Raw genomic sequence first — 27461 nt, forward strand, 5'->3', positions numbered from 1 at the left:
ACATTGACCAAGGTGGCATGCAACTTAGACAGCATCCTCTTTTCACACACCACCGTGAGAGAGTCCAGTTCCATCCCCACAACATCACTGGCCTCACAAATGAGCTTGTTCATTCTGTTGTTGTCTATTACCCTCAGCCTGCTACCCCAGCACACAACAGCAATCATGATAGCACTGGCCACCACAGACTCGTAGAACATCCTCAGCATTGTCCGGCAGATGTTAAAGGACCTCAGTCTCCTCAGGAAATAGAGATGGCTCTGACCCCTCTTGTAGACAGCCTCAGTGTTCTTTGACCAGTCCAGTTTATTGTCAATTCGTATCCCCAGGTATCTGTAATCCTCCACCATGTCCACACTGACCCCCTGGATGGAAACAGGGGTCACTGGTACCTTAGCTCTCCTCAGGTCTACCACTAGCTCCTTAGTCTTTTTCACATTAAGCTGCAGATAATTCTTCTCACACCATGTGACAAAATTTCCTACTGTAGCCCTGTACTCAGCCTCATCTCCCTTGCTGATGCATCCAACTATGGCAGAGTCATCTGAAAACTTCTGAAGATGATAAGACTCTGTGCAGTAGTTGAAGTCTGAGGTGTAAATGGTGAAGAGAAAGGGAGACAAGACAGTCCCCTGTGGAGCCCCAGTGCTGCTCATCACTCTGTCGAACACAAAGTGTTGCAAGCACACGTAAAGGTCAGGAGGAGGAGGAGTGGTCAGTGGACCATGAAATAAAGGGGAGGAGGAGGGGAACCAGAGAGAGGTGATGGCCAGGTGAGGAGAGGAGAGGAGAAGGAATGAGTGGATAACCAGAATACAGATTGGAAGAAGGCAGAAGGATGAAGAGAGGAGAGAAATTACCCAACAGACCTTATCATGCTCTGTGATTAAATATGATCTTTGACCTCATCACCAACCCCCATCCCATGATTCCCTTAAAAACCTAAAAATCAATGTTGAACACACTGAGAAACTCAAGTCTCTGGTCCTTTCAGATAGTAATTCTCTCAGGATAAGGAATATGCTTCCTTAACATTGTCCTACATTCATTAGCACAGATCATTAATTTGAGAAGATGACTCCTGTTTCTAGATACATCAACTCTGCATCCATTCTCCAACACTCCTTAAAAATTCTCCATATTTCAATGAGATAACCCCTCGTTCTCCTAAACAGAAGTGATTATTGGTCTTGTTCACTTATAACATGCCCTCCATCCCAGATGACCATAAATGATTTTATTTTTATTGATAACAACTCTCATAATAACATTTGAAGTTTCTAATCTAATTAAATAACCATTCTTACTGTTAATATATGCTTATTCTGGCTTCTTCCCCCTTCCATTCCAGTTCTGACGAAGGGGCTTGGCCCAAAACATCAACTTTTTATTCTTTTCCACACATGCTCAGTACAGGAGCCCCTCCGGGCTATGTACTGAGTCCCCTCCTTTACTCCCTGTTTATCCATGACTGTATCGCCACCCACAGTGTCAATCTGCTAATTAAATTTGCCGACGACACTACATTGATTGGCCTTATCTCAAACAATAACGAGGTGGCCTACAGGGAAGAAGTCATCTCTCTGATACAGTGGTGTCAAGAAAACAACCTCTCCCTCAATGTCGCAAAAACAAAGAAGCTGGTTGTGGATTACAGGAGGAATGGAGACGGGCTAACCTCTATTGACATCAATGGATCTGGGGTAAACAGCTTCAAGTTCCTCGGCATCCACATCACTGAGGACCTCACGTGGTCTGTACACACCAGTTGTGTGGTGAAGAAGGCACAACAGTGCCTCTTTCACCTCAGACGGTTGAGGAAGTTTGATTTTGGCCCCCAAATCCTATGAACTTTCTACAGGGGCACAACTGAGAGCATCCTGACTGGCTGCATTACTGCCTGGTATGGGAACTGTACCTCCCTCAATCGCAGGACTCTACAGAGAGTGGTGCGGACAGCCCAGCACATCTGTAGTTGTGAACTTCCCATGATTCAGGACATTTACAAGGACAGGTGTGTAAATAGGGCCTGTAAGATCATTGGGGACCCAAGTCATCCCAACCACAATCTATTCCAGCTGCTACCTTCTGGGAAGCAGTACCGCAGCATAAAAGCCAGGACCAACAGGCTCCAGATAGCTTCTTCCATCAGGCCATCAGACTAATGAACTCACGCTGATTTGAGTGTACTCTATATTACATTGACTGTTCTATTTATTATAAACTACTATGATTGCACATATAGATGGAAATGTAACAAAGATTTTTACGCCTCATGTTTGTGATGGATGTAAGAAATAACGTCAATTCAATTCAATGCTGCCTGACTGCTGAGTACATCAACATTTTATGAGTGTTATACTGCTATATAATTAGTGTTACATCTAAAATGCTACTCTCATTCAAATGTTGGTGATTTTGTGTGTATTTGCTGCTTTTAAGTATGGGACTATAGATTTATCTGAAGATTGCCTGCACTATCTTAATGAAGTAATTAGATTCCAGACTAATCATAATGGACAGTGATAGAAACAAGACATAAACATTAAAAAAAAACAGCAAATTGAAATTATTTCTGGGCTACCATGTGGACAAAAGCTCTTAACATGCAAGCACTGCAAGCAAATAGGAAAATAAGTGGTCTGCTAGCGTTTATTACAAAGGCACGGATGTACAAGAAAAAGGAAGTCATTTTGCATTTATACAGGACTATAATAAAATCACATCCAGAGTACCTTTGTATACTTTGGGCTTTTTTACTTAAGGAAAGATATACTTACCTTACGGAGAATACAAAGACACAGCAGTCTGATACTAGGAATAAGGAAACCTGACCTTTGTGGAATAATTGCACTGAGTAGACCTATACTCTCGTAAATTTATTAGAAACATAGTTGATCTACATTAAAGCAAATTTTCTAGGTGGATTGACTAGCAGGATAATCCAGAGCTAGAAATCGCAGTTTCAACATAAGGAATGGATCAGTTAGAAAGTTCTTCATTTAAAGGCCAAGCTCCATTCAGTAAAGGGTTTTAAATTCTCTGTACAAATGTTCTCTGTAGATGGTCAGCTTTGAATACATGCAGGGTGAATACTGATCAAAGTATATGAATATAGAATAGAAAGATCACTTTGAGGGAGAGGATCAGTGTGATCACTCTGAATGGTAAACAATGCTTGAAAAGAAGAATTGTTTTGTCCTATTTCTATATCATAGGCTTGAAGGACACAAAATACATCGACAGTCTTCATGAGAAGAATGTTGAATTTCATACAAAAGAGAGAGGATGTTTCCTATAGTGGGGGAGTCTAGGACCAGAGGGTAGAGTCCCAGAAAAGAAGTACTGTGTGTCCCATTAGAATGGACATGAGAAGGAATTTTTTTAGCCAGAGAATAGTAAATCAGTAGAACTAATAACCACAGATAGCTGTGGAAGCCAAGTCATCAGGTGTCTTTAAAGCAGAGGTTGATATGTTCTTGATTAGTAAGGGTGTCAAAGGTTATGGGGGGAAGGCAGGAGAATGAAGTTGAGGGGGAAAATAAATCAGCCATGATGGGCCACATAGCTTAATTCTGCTCCTATGTCTTATAGTCTTAAAATTTAAAAAAATGCAAACAGCGATAGATTGCAAGGAGTGTATCGAAGGGTGCAACCTAATCTCACAGTTGACAATAGCAAATCTTAACTACCTCCTAACTTCCAGCTGCCTAGTCATTTTCTATGTAACTCATCTGTGACCATACTTCTGCCTAACTGGCCTGACTTTGTTAATTTGTCTCAGAAAAGAATTGTAAAATACAGGCTAAATGATACTATGGGTATAAACAATCATGTTCAGATCATTTAGCAATATTATATATAGTATGATTGATGATTAAATTGATGACAAAAATTGTTCAGTATTTTTAGCTACTCTACTAATCTCCCTTTAACTCTTATCACTCTTCCCACTAAATAAAACAGGCAGCCTTCTGATTATGGAGGGTGGTTTTGGGGCGGGGGTGTCAGTGGAGCTGCATCCCGAGAGATCAGCCCATTTTAGATTTTCCTGTAATGTCAGGTTGTCATCTGTAACATCCTGCATGTGAGACAGGGAAAACAGAATGTGTTTATTTCTTTCCCCACATAAATTCTGTTAGAGCTAATTTTATTCCACATCTCAAATTTTTGATAGTGATTTGTGAATTATGTAAAGGCTAATTTCTATTAACCAAACAGTTGTAATATAGGACAGCATGGTACTGTAGCGGTTAGCGTAATGTTATTACAGTACCAGCAACCCAGGTTCAATTCTGTCGCTGTCCGGAAGGAGTTTGTATGTTCTCCACATGATCTCAGGGGTTTCCTCCCACATTCAGAAGTGATACAGATTAGTAGGTTAATCGGTTGGTTAATGTGTGTAATTGAGCAGTACCGGGCCATAAAGTCTTGTTATTCAGAACTATTTTGCTGACTGCGTTTTCAAGCATTCAGGTTTGGTGATGTCAGAAATGGCCATGAGTGAAAATGAAATGATTTCCCCACCTCAACAAGTAAGGAACTATGAAGAATTTGAAGGTATTGTCAACCATCTTGAATGGTACAATGAAAATGAAGATTTCGAAGATGCAATCATTGAAAGCATTGTATGAAGGCAGTCCATTATCTACACTAGGTATCTGCGCTGATCTTGTTCATTTACAGTCAATCAAAAGAACGTGGTGTAACACTGGATGAATTCCTCCATCAATAACTATTAGGAACCAATACAGTTGCATAGTACTATTGATAGTGTTCTAATTTGTTCTGTATTTCACTTAAATACATAACTTGTTACTCAGTTGGTAGTTTGTCTTTTTTATACCTGTTTAACTATTTCCGTGAAACTTCATTTATCTGAGGAGATTTGGTACATCACCAAAATGTACTGGCCGTGATGTGTCTCAATTAACCAGAATCCACTGTACTAAGAATCAAATTTCAATATACCTCCAAAATAAGTACAACTATAAATCTTAATATTACAAACAATTCATTTAAACCTACCTAATGGACATCTGCAGAATTTTCCAGGAGATTCTTTGACAAGCATATCCTTCACAGCATCCACTAATGGTCCCAGGATAAGCACAGGTCTTGGGGCAGTGCATTCGATTTTCTGCACTCTCTGATATGCAAAACTTCCAGAATCTAGCAAAGAAAAATGAAAAATGACATCCACATTACATCTAAACACAAAGGCTGATGGACAAATTCTAAATGGATATTTCAATCCAAGTTTCCTCTTACTCTTCTAAACTCCAGCAGGTACTAACACAGATTGTCCAAATTTGCATCATAAAATAATCTGCTCATTCCAGATAGCAGTCTACCAACCTGTCTGAATTGCTTCCAATACATTAATATATTGATGTAAACATGGAGACCAACACTGTGCACAATACTCCCTCTGTGGTCCTAATCAATACCTTGTTTAACTGAAACATAACTTCCATACTTTTCCATTTAATAATATTGTTAGCTTTTATTATGTGTAGGGCTTGCATACTAACCTTCTGTAAATCTTGCTCCACGATACTCAGATTCCTATGCACTCTACAGTTCTGTAATCTCTCATAGTTTAGATAATAGGCATCATATTTTTCTCTGCCAAATGGCAAATTTGACATTTTTCCACATTAAATTCCAATTGCCAGATCTTTGCCTCTTCACTTATAAATAGAAATTCAAGGTAGATACTTGTTCACTCCCTATCCTCAACAAGCTCCCTATCCTCAACAAGCTCCTTTGTCACCTCCGCAAAAAACTCAATTAAGTTTTTAGGACATCTCCTACCCTGCATAAAGCCATGCTGACTATGCAAGCCGGCTATGCGTAAAGCCATGCTGACTAAGCAAGCCGGCTATGTCTTTCCAAATGTGCGTAAATCCTATCCCTTACTATCCTCTCCAATAGCTTCCTTACCACTAACATGAGCCTCAGACTTATAATTACCTGAATTATCCATATTTCCTTTCTTGAACAAAGGCTCAAACATGTGCTACCCTCCAGTCCTCCGGGAACTTGTCTGTTGGTAGTGGGTACAGAAAGATCTTTGTCAAAGCCCCAGGAACCTTCTCACTTGCTTCTTTTCAGTATTCTGGGATATATGCCATCAGGCCCTGGGGATTCATCCATTTATGAAGACCCAGCAATATCTTCTCCTTAATCTCAAAATGTCCCAGTGTATTAGCATGCCTCACTCTGCCTTGCGCTTTTAGTGCCTCAGCTACTTGCTCTGACTCCAAGCACAAATTCTCCTCCTTTATCCTTGAGTGTACCTATCTTTACCTGCTTTATCTTAATATAAATAAATATCCTATCTAAATCTCTCTAAATCCTTCTGTTCTCTTCACAACTTCCTATCCTACCTCTTTTTGTGTCACTGCTCCAACAAAAGCATTTGTTGACTCCTTTGAAACCACTGTCCTAAAATTAACGTGGATAGTAAATTTAACCAGGTTTTATCACACTCCACATTATCCAGACAACCAAACAACTTGGAAGCTGGACTTCTCAAGACCAGCTACATCTTTTCATTCTATCTATTTCATGTTCATTGGCTTTATTAATGAAGTAAGATTTCTTACTGTAGTTGAACAAAATACCTTCTAACAAAGGTATAGAATCAGTGCTTATGGCATCAAGGGCCAACATCTCCTTTCCATCTTTTGAATTATTCCGTTTATGTTTTTGCTTTCTCCGAAAGAATGATCTTCTCGCTGCTGCTGATAGAGTCTTAACAGACCCATTTTCATCTTTGACCTCGGACATACTATGTCTTCTACAGAACTCCTGGTCCATCCTGGAAGAAAATATAAAATATGTAGGTTGTCCTATTTAAAGAAATGACCTTTACACTTGATCATAATGCACATATCTAATCAGACAATCATGTGTTTTAACAACTCAATATAGAAAAGTGTGCAGGTGAAGAGTTTCAATTGTTCGTCAGACTAAACATCAGAATGGGGAAGAAGTGTGATCTAAGTGGCTTTGATCATGGAATGATTGTGGCTGCCAGACAAGGTGGTTTGATTATCTCAGAAACTGATGATCTCCTGGGTTTCTCACGTAGAACAATTTATAGACAACAGTGCGAAAAACAAAAAAAAAATCATCCAGTGAGCAGAAGTTCTGTGGGCAAAATGTTAATGAGGGAGGACAGAGGAGAATGGCCAGACTGGTTCAAGCTGACAGGAAGGTGACTATATACATCATCCAGACACTGGAGCCAGCAATTGCCCAGCAAGTTGCAGCTCAAAGACAGGCTCAAATTAAGCAGATATTGTAGGTCCCAAAGAAATGAGTATTGACAATTCAATGCTGCCAAAACCTTAGGTAAGAAATGGCAGTTCTGACTGTGATCACGGTATGCATTAATGCCTCAGCGTAGGGAACATACTCAAGTATTGGAGTTAACACTCAGATGTTGCTCTATTGATAATGCAAGCAGAAAATTTTTTGGAAGTATGAAAGTGAGATGGCCTAATTTCCTTTTAATCGTTATAATCAGCACAAATATATATACTGGCTCCCTCACCTCCACCCCTCTGACTCTTAACACAGGAGCCCCTCAGGGCTGTGTACTGAGACCCCTCCTTTACTCCCTGTTTACCCATGACTGTGTCGCCACCCACAGCTCTAATTTGCTAAATAAATTTGCTGACGACACTACATTGATTGGCCTTATCTCAAACAATAACGAGGTGGCCTACAGGGAAGAAGTCATCTCTCTGACACAGTGGTGTCAAGAAAACAACCTCTCTCTCAATGTCGCAAAAACAAAGAAGCTGGTTGTGGATTACAGGAGGAATGGAGACGGGCTAACCTCTATTGACATCAATGGATCTGGGGTAAACAGCTTCAAGTTCCTCGGCATCCACATCACTGAGGACCTCACGTAGTCTGTACATACTAGTTGTGTGGTGAAGAAGGCACAACAGCGTCTCTTTCACCTCAGACGGTTGAGGAAGTTTGGTGTGGGTCCACAAATCCTATGAACTTTTTACAGGTCCAGAACTGAGAGCATCCTGACTGGCTGCATCTGGCCTGACTGACTGACTGCCTGGTATGGGAACCGTACCTCCCTTAATCACAGGATTCTGCAGAGAGTGGTGTGGACAACCCAGCACATCTATAGCTGTGAACTTCCCATGATTCAGGACACTTACAAAGGCAGGTGTGTAAAAAGGGCCCGAAGGATCATTGAGGACCCAAGTCACCCCAACCACGGCCTATTCTAGCTGCTACCATCTGGGAAACAGTACCACAGCATAAAAGCCAGGGCCAACAGGCTCCGCCAGGCCATCAGACTGATTAACTCACGCTAATTTGAGTGTATTTTTATGTTACATTGGCAGTTCTATTTATTATAAATTACTATGATTGAACATTGCATATTTAGATGGAGATGTAATGTAAAGATTTTTACTCTTCATGTATGTGAAGGATGCAAGAAATAAAGTCAATTCAATTAAAAGTTTTGATATCAAATATTTACAGTAATAATGGTACATTCTTTTGCAACAATGATATTAAAGACCACCTTCAGCTCAATTTTTAAGCATACCTTTTGCTATGTTGTCTAATATTTAAGGATGACTTAGGACAATGCTTTGAAATACAATCCACAACTTAATCTGAATGTTGCTGCTACCTGCCTATTGGTGCTACTTTTTCTAGCCTCAAATCATACTGCTTTGGAAAAGGAATATAACCTTTCCTTCATAACCCCTTCCTTAGAAAAATACGCTTGAATTAAGCCTAGCCAAATTTTGATAAACAATTATTTACTTAGAGTACTTATATGCTCAGATTTGGAGTAGAACAAACTTACAATGCTCTGACTTCTTAAAAGCAAAAGTTACTCATGTGCAATGCTTAGTTTAAAGAGATCTGTAACTTTCTCATTCTTATTTCTCATTCTCCAAATTTAGTGTACTTTTCAGGTAAATACATTTATCCAGACTACCAATTTATCGTTGGTTACTTACATGTATTTGCTGGGGATATGTCCTCTTTCAAGTTTTTGAGCATTTTCATCCAATTGCCACGCCATCCAGTAACCAAAATTTCCTTGTGGCAGAGTGTCATCAATGTAAAGAATATCATCCTTTTTAAAACTCAGATCATGTTCTACTTCTGCAACTCGATCATAAAGTGCTCTGGGAGACAAGGCAGAGGAGTATTCAATGAACCCAAACAAAAGCTGCATTTTACAAATCAATTAGTGTTTTTATAAAACGAATCGCTGTGTCTAGACGAAGTTAAATAATAATGTAAAAATAGCAAAACTGAATATTGAATCTGTGCCAACAACATCTTTTACAAAAAACACTACCATAGATTTGGATGAAGCAAATTACCTAAAAATATGAACTCAATCTTTTCAACATTAAAAAGATTACATTAAATATTGTACTCTGTAAAAAAAATATTATCTACTTGTAATTATTGAGAACAAAACAAGTAATATAATGTATTATAATATTTCTGATTGTCTGCTATCAATTACTGTTCATATTACTATAGCAGAACCCTAATAATTTATTTTTATTGAGGTGCTGCATTTTGTTCATCGTTCCCACATTATACAGAATTTTTCCTGACACTGATCAGTGAAAGAAGTTCACTCAACAACTATAAATGATACCTGATATAGAATCCATCTCCAGCTTCATCTCTTATCTTGTTGAATTCCTCTATCTTATACTGGGCCTTCACAGAGATCGACTCTGTGGGTTTCAGCATTTCCACATAGGCCTGCTCCGCTGTTACATTCCGTAAATCAATGCCATTGTACTGTAATAAGAAAAAGGGCAACTAATAAAATCACAAAGTAAAATTTGCTTCAACCACATCAGTATACAGGACAATAATAACATTTTCAGAGGAATACCATATTTTGTTCTTTTTGCCACTCCTCTCTAGCAGCAGGCAGTACAATAGATGCCTTTATATTTTACCTCAGTCACCGCACTGTAAACACTTTAAACCGCTTTTTAGAATGCTGTTTATGCAGGATAGTATTTATGCACATTTTATTCCATATCATACTTTAACCTCTAAGTTTTTTTAATATAATTCTTCATTCTTCTAATTGTTGAATCTTGTTGTTTTTTTGTTGCATGTCACACCAACAAACCTTAGCGAATTCCATGTAAATAGACACTAAGTGACCACTTTATTAGATACACCTGCTGGTTAATACAAACACCTAATCAGCCAACCATGGGGCAGCAACTCAATGCCTGTAAGCATGGAGGCATGGCCAAAAGGTTCAGAGGTTCAGTTGCCACACCAAATGGGGAAGAGACGTGATCTAAGTGACTTTGACTACAGAATGATTGTTGGTGCCAGACAGGGTGGTTTGAGTATCTCAGAAACTGTTGATCTCCTGGGATTCACAGGGACAACAGTCTCTAGAATTTACAATGAATGCTGAAATAAAAAAAAAATCCAGTGAGTCACTTTTCTGTGGCCTTATTAGTGACAGAGGTCAGAGGAGAATGGCCTGACTGGTTCAAGCTGACAGAAAGGTGAAATTAACTCAAGTGACCACACCCTACAACAGTGGTGTGCTGAAGAACATCTCTAAATACACAACAGATCGCACTTCGAAGTGGATGGGCTACAGCAGCAAAAGACTACACTGAGTTTCACTCCTGTACCTAATAAAGTGGCCACTGAATGTACGTGGTGAAAAAGTTGATCCTTAACCCAGTGGTACTAACATTGCTGAAACGTACTGAAGGTTTAATACAAAGAGGAGGAAATTTTTGTGCCACTTCAATACTATTGTTGCCCAGTTTCAATGTTTTACTCTTTGACAAATAAGATAAGCAACTGCCTTCCATCTGTAACATTTGAACCAAAAAGAAAAATAATTATTTTTTTAAATTTAGAGATACAGAGCAGAATAGGACCTTCTGACCTTTCGAGCTATGCTGCCTCTGCAACCCCTGATTAACCCTAGCCTAATCATGGGACAATTTACAATGACCAATTAACCTAGGCAGAAACGAGAGCACCAAGGGAAAACCCACCCATTCCACGGGGGGGGACATACTCCTTACAGAAGATGCCAGAATTGAACTCCAAACTCTAACTTTAGCAGAAGCACACTTTCACACCTACTTAACCATACTTTTAGAACTGATACAACTTTAAATTCAGGTGGAAGTATACAGGAAAACAAATCACTAGAGAAAGACTATTGCGGTTTCTAACATGGCCTACAATAATGAGCTCAATGATGTCTGACATGTCAGAAACATGGTTCAGAGAGTGTGTGAAAAACAAACTTTTCTTTCCCCCTTTTGCAGTGTCACATTAGTTCAGCTGAAAAAAAATATTCTCAACACACCACCAGAGACAAACAGAAAGGGGTGATGATCAGGAACAACGGAAAGGTTTCAAGTGCATACATGCTCAGCTGCTTCATCTTAGTAACTTTTCATAGAATTAAATGATCAGTGAAATATTTGTGACACAACTGAACCTAATGCAGGAGAAAATGTGCCTCTATTTACAAATTAACTACCAAAGAATGCTTATGCAGTTAACCAGAAGAGTCATTATATGTAAATTTTGCAGACAGAAAGAATACTTAGGATATGACAACTCTGTCAACCTCTGGTTTAATTACCACAGGAATGGCTTGTCCACTTCAGATCATTTTCTAGTCATATGATTTTGAAGTGCAGAGATTATCGCAAAGCAGCAAGTTTACTGTGAAGTGTTAATGATGATAATCTACTTTACTGGGTAACACGCTAGCATAGTGGTTAGTGCAACCACATTACAGCACCAGCAATTATCAATCGGGGTTGATTCTTGCCGCAGTCTGTAAGGAGTTTGTATGTTCTCCCAATTCCTCCAAGTGCTCCTGTTTCCTCCAAGAACATACAGTTAGGTTAATAAGTTATGGGCATGCTATGTTGGGGCATGCGTGGTGTGGCAACACTTATGGGCTGCCCCCAGCACAATCCTCACTGATTTGATGCAAACAATACATTTCACTGTGGTTCGATGTATATGTGACAAGTAAAGCTAATCTTTTTGGTGCTGTTACATCCAAGACATGAAGAGGAACACCCTCAATTTACTTGGCAATATTATGGCACGCCTTTTACTTAGCTGTCATCTCAATTTAATGATTAATCTGAAAGTTCAAGTTTAATTATCATTAACTATACATGAATACCCATAAATACAGCCAAACAAAACAGCGTTACTCCTGCGCCACGGTGCAAAACACAGTACCAACAGTTAATCGACACAGCACAAGGCACATATAGCACATAAAGATAGCAAGCACATATAAAATATTAAGATACAGTCACACACAAAAAAATATACACCTAGTCTATGCATATTGCAGCAGTCTGCAATCGAACACAATTCTATTGAGTGAACACAGGGCAGCAGCGCTACTCCACACCACCCACCCCGCACTCCAGTGGAGCGCACCAACTCTGCCGCCTCTGTCTTGGGTGGCTGTAAACAGACAACACCATGGTTTAAAAAGCCTAGTCCTTGCTACGAACAAGGTCACACAGCATTCCACATGAAGAATGTCCAATAAGATCTTTGCAATCACAAGGAAAGCAGCTAAGACAATTACTCGCTGTTAGACTGCACACTGCCTTCACGCACCAACTCCTCTGATGCCTCTCTGACGCAGGCAGCAGCATGATCCACACCAAGTCCAGCTCCTTCAGTTTCTCTGACAACAAGCAACTCGCTGATGGGGTAGAACTGAAGTATTTTAATTTCTTAATCTCCAATAGGGTCTTGTGATCATAAAAAAAATGTTTTAAAAAAAACTTTGATGCCATCTTAACAGGTACACACAGCCAACAATTCTTCACTGGACTCTCAGTACAATCTCAGATTTTTGGAGTGAAACTTCAACTCGCAACCATCTGATTTAGAACCAACAGTTTGAGTAACTGAGCATTTGCTGACATAGTGAGCAAACTGATGTAAGTGATTACAGCAAGGGCTTGTAATCAGAGTTGACTAAGTGAATGTACAAATAAGCCATGAAGACAGAAGGCTGGAATGTGTTAGCCTTCATTAGTAGAGGGATACAGTTCAATCCAGAGTAAAACATGCAAAATGCTAGAGGAACTCAACAGGTCTGGCAGCATCTACGGCAATGTTGCAGAGCTATAAAACCCTGATTAGACCACATTTGGGTATATTGTGCTCATTTCTGATTGCCTCATTATAGGAAGAATGTAAAAAGCTTTAAAGGTGCAGAGGAGAATTACCAGGATGCTAGCTGGAATAGAGAGCATGTGTTATAAGGGTAGATTTAGTGAGCTAAGGCTTTATATTTGGAATGAAGGAAGATAAGAGGAGACTCCATAGAAGTGTACAAGATTATAAGAGGTATAATTTTAAGGTGATTGGAGGGAAGTATGGGGGAGGGGATGTCAAAATGAAGTTGTTTACATAGGGAGTGATGAGTGCCAGGGTGATGGTAGAGGCAGATACATTATGGATTTAAGAAACTCTTAGATAGGCACATGGATGAAGAAAAATGGAGGGCTATGTAAAGAGGGAAGGATTAGGTTAATAAGTTGACACAATAGCGTAGGCCAAAGCACCTGTACTGTGCTGTAGTATTCTATGTATGTTCTAATTTCAGATCTGTGCCTAATTAACCAGTATGAACTGGGGCCGATATTGGCGTGCAGATTCACTCCTATATCTCTCAGTGATGCACTGGCAAACAGAGGTCTGAAGAAAGGCTCACTCTTCATTCCCTGTGAAACTTGTTAAAATTTTAAACTTGTTTTGTATTCCACGCAGAAATCTTTATTGCTGCTGATAATGATTACCATTTCCTACAAACATTGTGGGTAATTACAAAATTCTGAAAAACACAGGGCTTCAATGCATCAATGATGCACTGAAAATCTGGTCTTACCTCGAGTAATTTATCTCCAGGAACCAGTCCATCAGGGCCTTTAGCTGGACTGTCATCTTCTACCTTTGCCACAAACACTCCATTCAAATTCCCTCCACAAATTTGGATCCCCAGGTCTATCTGTGTCTTCTTCAGGAATAGAAATCTTGGCTCAAAAGTTTGATTGGTTGAATCAACAGACTTCCTGTTGCATTAAAAATAAGAAACATTGATGGATAACTATTGATAAATACACAAGAAATTAAGATCATGCTTCCAACTTAAAATTCCCTATATTCCATACCTATTCATCAATTTACATTCTTATCAAAGTCCTTAAGTTATTCTAAGATTTTTGCCCAGTATCATAAGAGATTCTCTTATGAATTATTTAGTTCCTCCTCGTAATCTTTTCTTTTCTCCTTCTCATTAAAGATAATGGCTCCTTATGCTGTAAAGACAGCACGGTAGTGTAATACTAATACTGCACACCAGTGATTAGGGTTCAAATCCTGACACTGTAAGGAGTTTGTACATTCTCCCCACGACTGTGTGTGTTTCCTCCGGATGCTCCAGGTTTCTCCTATGTTCCAAAGCTGTACAGGTTAGTATGTTGTGGGAACACTATAGTGGTGCTGGAAGCATGGTGACACTTCGGGGCTGTACCCAGCAAATCTTTGGGCTGTGTTGGAGCTTGTGGATGGAAACAACACGATTCACTGCACGTTTCAAGGTTTAAATGTACATGTGACAAATAAAGCTAATCTTTGATCTTCAATCAATAGTGGTCACTGTGACTGTCTTTCCTTTTTTTTGTCCAGGACCCCATGGCATAACTGTGCAGTAAAACTCTGATAATCTAGCATACTTGGGACTTTGGCAATACTGAACTAGCAGATATTCAAACGTTTTTCCAATTCATGTCCCAAAACTGAATCTGATAAGAATAAAGGAAGACATAAGAGACAGCCATTGTCAATGGTGATCAACCCCATGTAATGAAACAAGTACCACAGCTGATTTTTTTCCACCTTTATTAGTAGCAAGCTACAAGAGAGAACCTTCCATCTGCACTCTTAAGAGTGTCAGCCACGGAAGTCTCTCTGTCGAAACACAGAGATACAGTTTTTATATTATCCTTGTCATGAAAGCCTAGCAACAGTGATAGTCTGAGACAAAGGCCACTTAATCACCTAAAACAGAGGTAAACGTACTTGACAAAGAATACTTAGTCACATCAGGCAGAGGTAAACAGAGAACAGAGTGTAATTAATTCTCACATCCTGCATGTCCTTGTCTGGACACTCAGTATTTACATGTTAGCAGGACAGATTGATCCTTTAATATCTCAATACTAAAGAACAGTCAGATCAATGGATATTCCAGCTACTCAAATAGAGCAGAATTTAATAACTTAGATAAGAGAATCTACCAAAATTAAGAAAGGAATGTAAGGAAGGTCCTGCTTTATGTCCACCCTTTGTCGAAACCAAAATGTGTGAAAACTTGGAGATGTCTTCTGTGGGTCTGTGTGAGCTTTAACCCTTATCTTGCTCCAAAGAAGCAGCTGTGAGACATTATTCAAACACACTGCAATTACAGACATAGTTGGTACTTAACCCAAAGTTGAAATTTAAACATGAAACCAAAAGGTGTGAAAAGTCAGGAGACAACAGCTGCTCAAACTGCAGCCATTCTCAAACCAGGATACACAGACCCAACCTTAACCATTATTTACAGGAATCTGAGAATCCCCCAATTCCCTTAAAACTTTACCATTTGCCATTGCTGAAATTTGGAGCTGAATTCCAGTTTTCACTGCTGAAAAGTATTCCCATAGCATGATGCTACCTCCATCATACTTTACAGAGGGATAGTATTACCTGGCTGATGAGCAGTATGATGGTTTATGCCACATATACTGCTAAAGAAAGAAAAACATCCTTGTTCGGAAAGACTGAAAAGAGTCACTTAAAAGATACTATAAAGATGTGGAAGAAGGAATAACCTCTTCTCGGGCTTCCAGTTGGGTACAGGTATTGATTTTAACTGACGTTCCGAAGACAGACTCTACCATCTTCATCAGAGACGAGGCCTGGGCATGTCTAGTCTAATGGTACAGGTCGACCTTCACTAATCCGGCACCACTGGGACCTGAGGAGTGCGGATCAGTGAAAATGCCGAATTACAGAAGGATCATATTAAGCACAATCAGTGCCGGATTATTACAGGAAGTCGGATTAGTGAAGGTCGACCTGTATTTATACCCCCAGCTGTCATCATCCAATCAGGTGTCTGCTATCCTACCTTGTTTACAATCAAATTCCAGTGGACCCCCGACTAGACATGCCCAGGCATCATCCTTGATGAAGATGGCAGAGTCCATCATTGAAATATTGGTTAAAATTGATACCTGTATCCAGCTGGAAGCCTGAGAAGAGTTTATTCGTCATATATGCCAGGAAAGCACTAGATTCTTTTTCGCATGGGAGGAGGTCAGAATCAGAATAAGGTTTAATGGTAAGACTCTTGGCAGTGTGGAGGATCAGAGGGATCTTGGGGTCTGAGTCAACCTGTTACACAGTTCTGATCGCCTCACTACAGGAAGGACCTGGAAACCACAGAAAGGGTGTGGAGGAGATTTACAAGGATGTTGCCTGGATTGGGGAGCATGCCTTATGAGAATAGGTTGAGTGAACTCAGCCTTTTCTCTTTGGAGCAGCGGAGGATGAGAGGTGACCTGATAGAGGTGTACAAGATAATGAGAGGCATTGATTGTGTGGATAGTCAGAGGCTTTTTCCCAGGGCTGAAATGGCTAGCACAAGAGGGCAAAGTTTTAAGGTGCTTGGAAGTAGGTACAGAGGAGATGTCAGGGGTAAGTTTTTTTCTGCAGAGAGTGGTGAGTGCATGGAATGGGCTGCCAGTGGCGGCGGTGGAGGCGGAAATGATAGGGTCTTTTAAGAGACTCCGGTATAGGTACATGGAGCTTAGAAACATAGAGGGCTATGTGTAAGCCTAGGTAGTTCTAAGGTAAGGACATGTTCGGCACAGCTTTGTGGGCCGAAGGGCCTGTATTGTGCTGTAGGTTTTCTAGGTTCCTCTGTTAATATCACTGGCATACATCTTGAAATTTGTTGTCTTTGCAACAGCAGTACAATGCCATACATAATAATACAGAAAAAATACAAATCACAGAATGTATATATATTAAGTAGTTAAATTAGTGCAAAAATAGAAATAAAAAAGTAGTGATATAAAGTTCATGGGTTAAATGTTCATTCGGAAATCAGACAACACAGGGGAAGAAGCTGTTCCTGAATCGTCTTCAGGCTTGCAAGTGTCTTTGGTGATATCTTGTGGTTAGATGAAACTAAAATGGAACTTTCTAACTTCAACCGATTTATGTGTGGCGTAAATCTAATACTGCGCATCAGCCAGGTAACACTAACCCTGCTGTACAGTATGGTGAAGGGAGCATCATGTTGTGTGGATGATTTTCCAGAGCAAAGACTGGGAATTTGGTCAGGATTGATGGGAAGATGAATACTGCTAAATACAGAGAGAACCTGGATCAAAACCAGCTAGCCTCTGCCAAAAAGTTTAAACTGGGGAGGAAGTTCATCAACCTGACAACAACCCGAAGCATACAGTCAGAGCAACCATGGAGTGGCCTGAAATGAAGAAAATTCATGTCCTTGAGTGGTCCAGTCAGAGTCCTGACCTTAACCTGATCCAACATCTCTGGAAGACCGCAAAATTGTTGTCTACTGCTGCTCCCCAACTAACCTGGCACAGCTTGTGCAATTTTACAAGGAGGAATGGGCAAATCTTGCTCCATCATGTTGTGCAAAGCTAATAGAGACTTACCCAAAAAGACTTCTGGTTGTAATAGGTGGGAGAGGTGGTTCAACTAAGTACTGAGCAAAAGGGGATGAATACTTTTGAACTGCAGACATTTCAATTTTTGAATTATTAGTTTTTCAAGTTTTACAGATTTCTACAAAGTGATCTATTAATTACAAATAGAAATCACGAAATAATTGATTGCATAAGTATTCACCCCATTTAATATCACACACCAAATCATCACTGGTGCAGACAATTGGTTTTAGAACTCACATAATTAGTGAAATGGAGATCACCTGTGTGCAGTCATGATGTTTCAATTGATTGTAGCAAATATATACCTGTATTTGGAAGGTCCAACTGCTAGTGAGTTAGTATCCTGGCAAAAACTACACCATAAAGACAAAAGAACACTCCAAGCAACTCCGTGAAAAAGTTATTGAAAAGCACAAGTTAGGAGATGGATGCAAGAAAATTTCCAAGTCAATGAATATCCCTTACAGTTAAGTCAATCACCAAGAAATGGAAAGAATATAGCACAGTTGTAAATCTGCCTAGAGCAGGCATCCTCAAAAACTGAGTGGGAGTAAGAAGGAGATGAGTGAGGGAGCCCATTAAGAGACCTATGGCAACTCTGGAGGAGTTACAAGCTTCAGTGGCTGAGATGGGGGAGACTGTGCATGCAACAATTGTTGTCCAGGTGTTTCACCAGTTGCAGCTTTATGGGAGAGTGGCAAAGAGAAAGCCACTGTTGAAAAAAACTCACATGAAATCTCAGCTAGAATTTGCCAGAAGGCATGTGGAAGACTCTGAAGTCAGCTAGAAGGTGGTACTATGGTCTGATAAAACCAAAATAGAGCTTTTTGGCCTTCAGACTAAACACCATGTTTGTCGTTTAAGCCAAAGTCCGCACATCATCAAAAACATACCACTGTGCAGCATGGTGGTGGCTGCATTATGCTGTGGGGATGATTCACTGCAGCAGGTCTTGGAAGGCTCGTGAAGGTAGAGGGTAAAATGAATGCAGCAAAATACAGGGAAATCCTGATGCAGCCTGCAAGAGAACTGCAACTTGGGATCAGATTTGTTTTCCAGCAAGACAATGACCCCAAGCATAAAGCCAAAGCTACGAAGTTAATGTCTTGGAGTGGCCAAGTCAGAGACCAGACCTCAATCCAACTGAGAGTTTGTAGTTGGACTTGAAAAGACTGTTCACTCATGATCCCCATGCAATCTGACAGAGCTTGAGCAGCTTTGGAAAGAAAGGGGAAAAATTGCAGTGTCCAGCTGTGCAAAGCTGTTAGCGACCTATCCACACACAGACTGAAGGCTGTAATTGCTGCCAAAGGTACACCTACTAAATACTGAATTGAAGGGGGCAAGTAAATATGCAATCAATACTTCTGTGTTTAATAACTGCAATAAATCTGGACCAATTTGTAGAAATTTGTTTTCACTTTGACACGAGTCTTTTCTGTTGATTAGTGTCAAAAAAGCCAAATTAAATCTGTGATTCAATGTTGTAAGACAACAAAACATGAAATTTTCCAAAGGGGGTAAATATTTTTTATAGACACTGTACATGAACTGACTGTATGTACATAAAGAACACAGTACTGAAAAGAACACAATAAATACATAAAATAGCTTTTATATATATATATGAATTGACTATGTAGATAAAGCAGAATTGTTTCTACTGACAGGAGAAGGGGCAAAGGCGGGTTACTGGTGCCTTAAAGCCAGCTGCTTTGGGCAGATAGGGTTCATCAGCCGTGGTTGGCAGCTATCTAGGAATAGGAAAAGGAAAACACTGATCTCAAATTTCTGCTGCCTTGTAGTTATACCTACTCACAGGGAAGGCTTCAGAAGTAAATCCTGAGGGAAATATGCAGAGCTGGAGTCCCCAAGGCAGTCCTACATTGAGTTCAACGCTGACTTGCAACTTCTGTGACACTGCTGGTGCCAAATTCCTTTAGGTTCATCAGATGTGTGCAGAGGAGGAGCTTGCTACATTGGCAACAGCTTGCTCACCATATTATACTGCCCAGGCTTGCGTATATAGACAGCAAGGATGTAATGTCCATGGTTGACCCTGCAATGGAGCCCTCAAAACATAAAGTGATGCTAGGTACAGGACTGTCTGTACATAAGGTGACTGACAGGAAATGATAAAGTAAGGGAGGTTGGGTGAGTTAGTGGGTGGAGGTGTTCATCGACTATACTGCTCGGAAAAGTAACTATTTTCGAGTCTAGTTGTCATTGTACTCTAAGCAGCAGAAAGAATTCATAACTTAATGCTAGATAAAAATAAGCATAGTTTTTAAAAGACATGGGCAGCGCGGTAGCATAGGGGTCAGCACAATGCTTTACAGTACAGGTGACCCAGGTTCAAATCCCACTGCTGTCTGTAAGGAGTTTGTAAGTTCTCCCCGTGATCGTGTGGGATTCCTCCGGGTGCTCTGGTTTCCTCCCATAGTCCAAAGGTTGGTAGATCATTGTAAATTGTCCTGTGATTAGGCTCAGATTAAAATTGTTGAGACTGCTGGAAAGGCGTGGCTTAAAAGGGCTGAAGGACCTAAACCGCACTGCATCTCAATAAAAAAATAAAAAATAAAATTTATTTTGCTTCTGATAGAAATCATTCAGTTAAATGGAACCATTCTCTCCAAAATTGCAGAGCTGCTCTGTAGAACATGTGGGTGGTGCACACTATAAGGTAGTGAACAAATCTGAAACACTGATAGAATCAAAAATTTCTGCATTACTACTCCCTGATGTAAAAGGGCAGTGTTTACAACTAACCTAATGGAGTTCCGTGGACTAGTAGTTGGGGTAGTTTGCTTCGATGGAGGTGTTATTGTCCCTTCATCCTGTTCACTCACTGCATCGATTATCGAGTGATCGTCAGGCGTTGTTGCACCACTGCCGTGGGGAGTTGAATGATTACTTATTGGCTCCAATCGAGAACTAGCCACACAGATCACACAATTAGGAAATGTATTACATACACAATTATTAAAAAAAAACAAACAGCTTTCTCTCAGCAAACTTGTAAAGCTATTTTGTGATATCAATCAGATTTAATAGTACATCATAATCCAATTCACTGATTAACAGCATGGCTGCCAAGAAAATCAAACCCAGTTAATTTGCCAACGCTGATACACTGCCAATGTCTCTCTCAAATTGCTGTAGGGTGAATGAAAAAATTGGCAACTCTTTCCTTTGCTATTTGATATTAATGTTGAATATTAACTTGCAAACAATTATCAGAAGAATAATACAAATTAATCCCTTTTTAACTGTTAAGAGGGACAATCTGATATATTAAATACTTCCTTTAGATCCAGATATTTCTGACTAACTTTTGATAAAATACTCTATTTTATGTAATCACAAGTGCAGGAGAGACTAAAACTAGAGGCCGTAGGTTTAAGGTTATTGGGGAAAGATTTAAAGGGGGATTTGGTGGGCAAGTTTTTTCACACAAAATATATGGAAAAAAGCTACCAGAGGAGATGGGAGAGATATGTGCAATTACAATGTTTAAAAAATCATCTGGACAGGTACATGATAGGAAAGGATTAGAGGGATCTCGGCCAAAAAAAAAAGCAGGCAAATGGGATGAGCTTAGACAGGGAGGTTGGGGCTAAGGGCCTGTTTCCATGCAGTATAACTCAATGAATCTATGTAGCTGCTGGCATTGTGGTAGTCATTATTCATCCCTGATTGATCCTAGTCATTTCCAAGGACAGCTAACAGTCAACCACTTTGGTAGACCTGGAATTACCTGTTAAATTCAACCACCATGGATAAAAATAGCAGATTTTCTTCCCCAAAGGACATTAGTGATGGAGGTAGGCTTTTTATGGCTATACTTGCACTTGCCCAATCTATACCCTTCTTAATTTTGTACACCTCTATCAAATTTCACCTCAATCTTCTACAGTCTAGGGAATAATGTCGTAACCTATTCAATCTCTCCCTATAACCCAGGTCCTCAAATCCTTGTATATTTTCTCTGTATTCTTTCAATCTTCTTTACATCTTTCCTGTAGGTAGGTGACCAAAATTGGACACAATACTCCAAATTAAGACTCACCAACGTCTTAATACAATTTCAACATAACATCCCAACTCCTGTACTTAATTCATTGATTTATGAAGACCAATGTGCCAAAAGCTTTCTTTACGTTCAATGAACTATGGATCTGCATTCCCAGATTTCTCTATTCTACCACATTTCTCAGTGCCCTACTGCTCACTGTGTAAGACCTATCCTGGGGTTGGTCCTCTCAAAGCGCAACACCTCACACTAGTCTGCATTAAGTTCCATCTGCCATTTTTCCAGCTGATCCAGATGCTGCTGCAAGCTTTGAAAGTCTTCCTCACTGACCACTACACCCCTAATCTTCGTGTTATCCTCAATTTGCTGATCCAGTGTACCACATGATTATCCAAATCATTGACACAGATGATAAACACCAACGGAGCCAGCAATGATCCCTGCAGCACACCTCTAGGCACAGACTTCCAAAGAGCTGATCATCGAGCACTCTCTGCCTTCTTCCGCGAAGCCAATGTTTAATCCAATTTACTACCTCATCTTGAAGGCCAAGCGACTGAACCTTCTTGACCAACCTCCCACGTGGGACTTGTCAAAGGCCCTGCTAAAGTCCACGTAGATACCATCCACGGCCTTGCCTTCATCAAATTTCCTGGCAACTTCCTCAAAATTCTCTACAAGATTGGTTAGACATGACTTACCATGCACAAAACCATGTTAACTATCCCTAATCATCCCGTGTATCCAAATATTATATATCTGGTCCCTTAGAATACTTTCCAATAACTTTTCCACTACTGATGTCAGGCTCACCAGTCTATAATTTCTTGGCTTATTCATAGAGCCTTTCTTAAACATTGGAACAACATTAGCTATCCTCTAATCCTGCAGCAACTCATCCTTAAATGCTTAAGGATGTCTAAATGCTTAAGTGTAATTAAGGACAATTTACATGTTGGTTTAGTCCTGTTAAGAATCTGACAGTTACCTAAGTATCTTTTAGTTAGTAGATCTTTTAGATATCATTATCAAGTTCTGTTATTGGGAGTTATCCACTGAAGTGATAAAAGAGATCAGTGTTCTACTTTGTGCTTCTGTAGTCTCACCTGGAGCGTGAGTGGTTACCCAGCTGATACATGTGAGGATTATATTGTGCCAAGATGGTGATAGTTTCACATGGCTCTGTCTGCCCAATAATTAATCGAGCTTGCTGTTCGGTGGCATTCCTCAAATTAATACCGTTATACTGTGAAAAATAACAACATCACATTTACATAAATATTGACCAACAAAAATGACTGTTTCCTTAATTATTCTAATGTGAGGGTGGGGAGACAAGGGCAAGACAAAACAAAAACAAAGAAGCATAAAAAAGCAGAAGAAAGTGAGAGAAGAGCCTTTTTTTAAAGTATCTTTTATGAATTGACAGTTCTGCACAATTTCTAGGCAATGAATTATCTTTCACTCTGAAACTAAAAAAAAATGCACCAAACCACAAACAATAAGGCTTTAAATAATCCAGGTATCCAATTCAAAAGTGCTAAGTATTGACTACGAACACGGGAAGCTCACTGCAAAATAACATGGAAACACTTAAAAGGTGAATCTGTTTTCAATCTCACTTTTCTCTTCACTAAAGCACAATTTAGACCCTGCTTACATTGCTTATTCAAACTCTGCTGGGAACCATGATCTCCATTTTCTACCTCTGAGGATACAGTGCATTGCAAGCCACAAACACAATACAATGGATTCCGGTTATTTTGGCCATTGGTTAATCAGGGCAACTGCTAACGTGGGACAACTCTTAAAGAACAAAAACTAATCAAGAAAATAGCTGGGATTCCCTTTGTTTACCTGAGACACTATGCTGCTTAATTAGAACAGGAGATTGTTGCCGAATGGTTTCCAACCAGCGTCAGTCACACTTGTGTGGTCGTTAAGACACTACACTATGCAAGCAGTTTTTAAATAGTGTCAGTTGCATGTGTTTGTGTTCAAAAAGAGGTGATCTTTCTCACTGACAGTTGGCAAGAAATGAACAGTAAGCCAATCTGGAACTGTTCTGCTCACTGCAGATTGAAGATTCAAGCTTGCAGATGTGAGAAACAGCCAGGAGTGAAAATGAAACTATTTCACTACTTCAACAAGTTCTGAACGATGAGGAATTTGAAGGTACCAACAATCATTTTGAATGTTACAATGAAAATGAAGATTTGAAGGACGCAATCATCAAAAGTATTGTATAAAAGCAGTCCATTACCTAGTCTGTGCTGAATTTGTTCATTTACAGTCAATCAATGGAATTCCTCCATTGATAACTCCTAGGAACTAGTACACAGATTTATAATACTGTAGTAGTGTTGGTAGTATTCTAATTTCTGTATTAATTTAATTCAGTTAAAATTAGTTTGTCTTTTTTATACCTTTTTAACTATTTCTAAGAAACTTCAGCTAATTGGGGCAACTGCTTAATTGGGCCAAAATATACTGGCCCTGATCTGTCCCAATTAACCGGAATCCACTGTATTCGTATGAACACTGTAACAGCAAAGTTTATTTGGAAGATCAACTCTGGAAATTCCTTCAAATCCCTGGGCACAAAGCTGTCAATATCAGTTACACAACACACATCAAAGTTGCTGGTGAACGCAGCAGGCCAGGCAGCATCTCTAGAAAGAGGTACAGTCGACATTTCAGGCTGAGACCCTTCATCCTGACTGCCTTCACCAGCAACTTTGATGCCTGTTGCTTGAATTTCCAGTATCTGCAGAATTCCTGCTGTTTGAGTATCAGTTACACAGTAATTGTGCACCTGGAAGTATTTAAAGCAGCAAGTGCAATGCACCTAGATTGCAGAATCTGACCAAGCTCTTCACTGAAGGTCTGGGAGACTTGAATCACAACCAGGTTTATTATTGTCTTATTTGATGGGAAATTTGTTGTTTTGTAGCAGCAGTACAGTGCAAAGACATATCACTATAAATTACAAAATAAATAAATAGTGACAAAAGAAATGAATAATGAGGTGTTCATGAAAAGCTTTAGAAAACAAAAGAACTTTATGGTAGATTCACATTCTCCGCAATCAATGACATGTAGCACTTTGTGCAGTGAATTGAGTCACTACCTTATCTGGATTCAGTCTTAATTTTGGGTGCTGTCTGTAATCTCGCCAGTCAAAGTCAACATATATACATGGCAGCAAGACTCTGCCACAATCTCAAGTGTTAATATCCCTGCCCAAAGTAATGAAAAACAACTGAACTTAATTCATTTGGATGTTGAGCACTCTGACAGCCCTTCTGAGTTCCTCCAGCATTTTGTGTGTGTTGCTTGGATTTCCAGCACCTGCAGGTTTTCTCTTGTTTGTCAAAAATGTATTGTAAGATTTGTAGAAGCATTAAATTATGCAAGATTTTTCTTATTAATATTAGCCAACTTGAAGAATTAGTCATTCGCATTTACCTCAAGTAACTGGTCACCATATTCAAGTCCTGCTTGATGAGCGATGCTTCCACCAATGACCTTAGAAACAAAAATTCCTCCATTTTCTCCACTTACAATGGAGATTCCAAGGGGCTCAGCTCCTTTCTGTACTGTCACATGACGTGGTTCATGTAGGTAGGGCCTTTAAAACAAAAAACAGCTGTTGAGATTTGATTTGATTCTAAATTAATACTTAAGAAATCTTGCATGGAGCTTGTTTTTAAACTGTGCAAAATATTGGCTTTAATCTATCCCATATAAGACATGGGGCAGAATGGGCCCTTCAACCCATTGAGTCTGCTCTGCCATTTCACATTGAATGATTTATTATCCCTCTCAATGCTATTCTCCTGCCTTATCACTGGAACCCTTGACGTCCTGATTAATCAAGAACCTATCAACCTCTGCTTTAAATATACCCAACAACTTGGTCTGCACAACTATATGTGATAATGAATTCCACAGTTTCACCACCCTCTGGCACCCTAAGTCCTCTTTTCTGTTCTAAAAGGACTACTCTCTATTCTGAGGCTGTGTCCTCTGGTCCTATACTCCCATACTATAGGAAACATCCTCTCCACATCCACTCTGTCTAGGATTTCCTTCAATATTCTATAGGTTTCAGTGAGATCCTCCTTCCACCCCAATTCTTCTAAACTCTAATGAGTACAGGCCCAGAGCCATCAAATGGTCCTCATACATCAACCCTTTCATTCCTGGAATAATTTTCTTGTACCTGTTCTAGACCCTCATCAATGCCAGCACAACTTTTCTTAGATAAGGGGACTAAAACTGCTCCAATATGCATATTTATACATGCATTGGCAGAAAGACACAGAAGCACAAGTGGCCAACAGTTTTGTCATAGAGTCATAGAAAAGTACAGCACCGTTTATCTAGTCCATGCAGAAACCATTTAAACTGCCAATTCACTATGAGTAGGGAATAGGCAGAGTTTATCCTCTTGTCAGCAGTATCGAACAATCTATAAAGAAACAATGGCAAGATCTATTCTGCCTCCAAAATTTAAGCATTTAAGCAAACAGATCATTGCTGGCAATGATCCATATGGAACATATAGCAACACCAAATACAAATCATTTTCTATGCATAAAATGATTTTCTCAGCAAAATCATTCTTAAATGTTATTAAGCACACATGCACATACAACTTTCTTATGCAATAATGCATAGTCCAGGGAAAGTATTATGTACTTGGTCAGGTTCTTACAATTTGGGCATGGAACAAAGTAAACAGAATATATATTGCACAGCACAATAGCAATCATAGTTGAAGGAAGTTACAATTGTCTTGTGTTGTTATCTATCCTGACAGCAGCCATAAAGGTAAGATTTACAAGGAAGTAATATTGCTCCAGTTTTCAATGCAATGTTTTTTTTGATTAATACATAGAATATAGAACAGTTCAGCACAGTACTGGCCCTTCAGCCCTTGATGTTGTGCTGACCCTTTAAATTACTTGAATATCAATCTCACTCTTCCCCACCCACCCCCCGCCACATAGTCCTCCACTTTTCATCCAAACCAGCTTTGCTGTATTCGAACTATATCTATGCCCCATAAAACATTAAAAAAAAACAAATGACAATGGTTTGGAATATCTTACACATAAAATAATGTCTTTTCCAGCAGAAAAAAACTTTAACATTGCACAACTGCACTCCTTGGACAAACTTTACAACAGTTGTTCAAATTGAGTTGCTGTAAGTAGTACACTGCCCAATAAATCTCTCAAGGGCGCTTCCTCTCTGCCTTCTGCCTAACTGGCTGAGCACTGCAAGCATCCTATGGCCAATTGCCTTTGCACTAATATTGTCTTCTCAAATTTTTTTCTGGTGATCAGTGTCTGAGCTACCTGATATGATGCCAACTATCAATGCTGATACTGAAGTGCTCCAAAATTAGGAAAAGAAATTTAGGACAAAATGTAGAGGGCATGGAGAGGATGTTTCCACTAGTGTGAGAGTCTAGGATCTGAGGGTAGAGCCTCAGAATAGAAGGATGTCCCTTTAGAACAGAGATGAGGAAGAATTTCTTTAGCCAGAGGGTGGAAGCCAAGTCACTGAGTATATTTAAAGTAGAAGTTGTTAAG

At 39.6% G+C, this 27461-nt stretch overlaps 1 protein-coding gene across 9 annotated transcripts in view; it reads right to left on the reverse strand.

Moving 5' to 3' along the window:
* dlg5a (discs, large homolog 5a (Drosophila)) overlaps positions 1-27461 on the reverse strand; it is a 232376-nt gene that overhangs the window by 11388 nt on the left and 193527 nt on the right. For 5 of the 9 annotated variants that reach the window (XM_072282816.1, XM_072282814.1, XM_072282815.1 and 2 more), the window contains 8 exons: positions 25327-25489; positions 22965-23104; positions 20595-20759; positions 13964-14147; positions 9677-9825; positions 9018-9188; positions 6630-6826; positions 5029-5172 (listed from right to left, as the gene is read on the reverse strand). In XM_072282816.1, coding sequence (XP_072138917.1) covers positions 5029-5172; positions 6630-6826; positions 9018-9188; positions 9677-9825; positions 13964-14147; positions 20595-20759; positions 22965-23104; positions 25327-25489 — 1313 coding nt within the window. Of the gene's footprint in view, positions 1-5028; positions 5173-6611; positions 6827-9017; positions 9189-9676; positions 9826-13963; positions 14148-20594; positions 20760-22964; positions 23105-25326; positions 25490-27461 lie in introns of all 9 variants that reach the window. The other 4 variants (XM_072282813.1, XM_072282809.1, XM_072282811.1 and 1 more) reach the window with 1 other exon arrangement.

Source organism: Mobula birostris, chromosome 18 (assembly GCF_030028105.1).
Source record: "Mobula birostris isolate sMobBir1 chromosome 18, sMobBir1.hap1, whole genome shotgun sequence".
Taxonomy (NCBI): Eukaryota; Metazoa; Chordata; class Chondrichthyes; order Myliobatiformes; family Myliobatidae; genus Mobula; species Mobula birostris.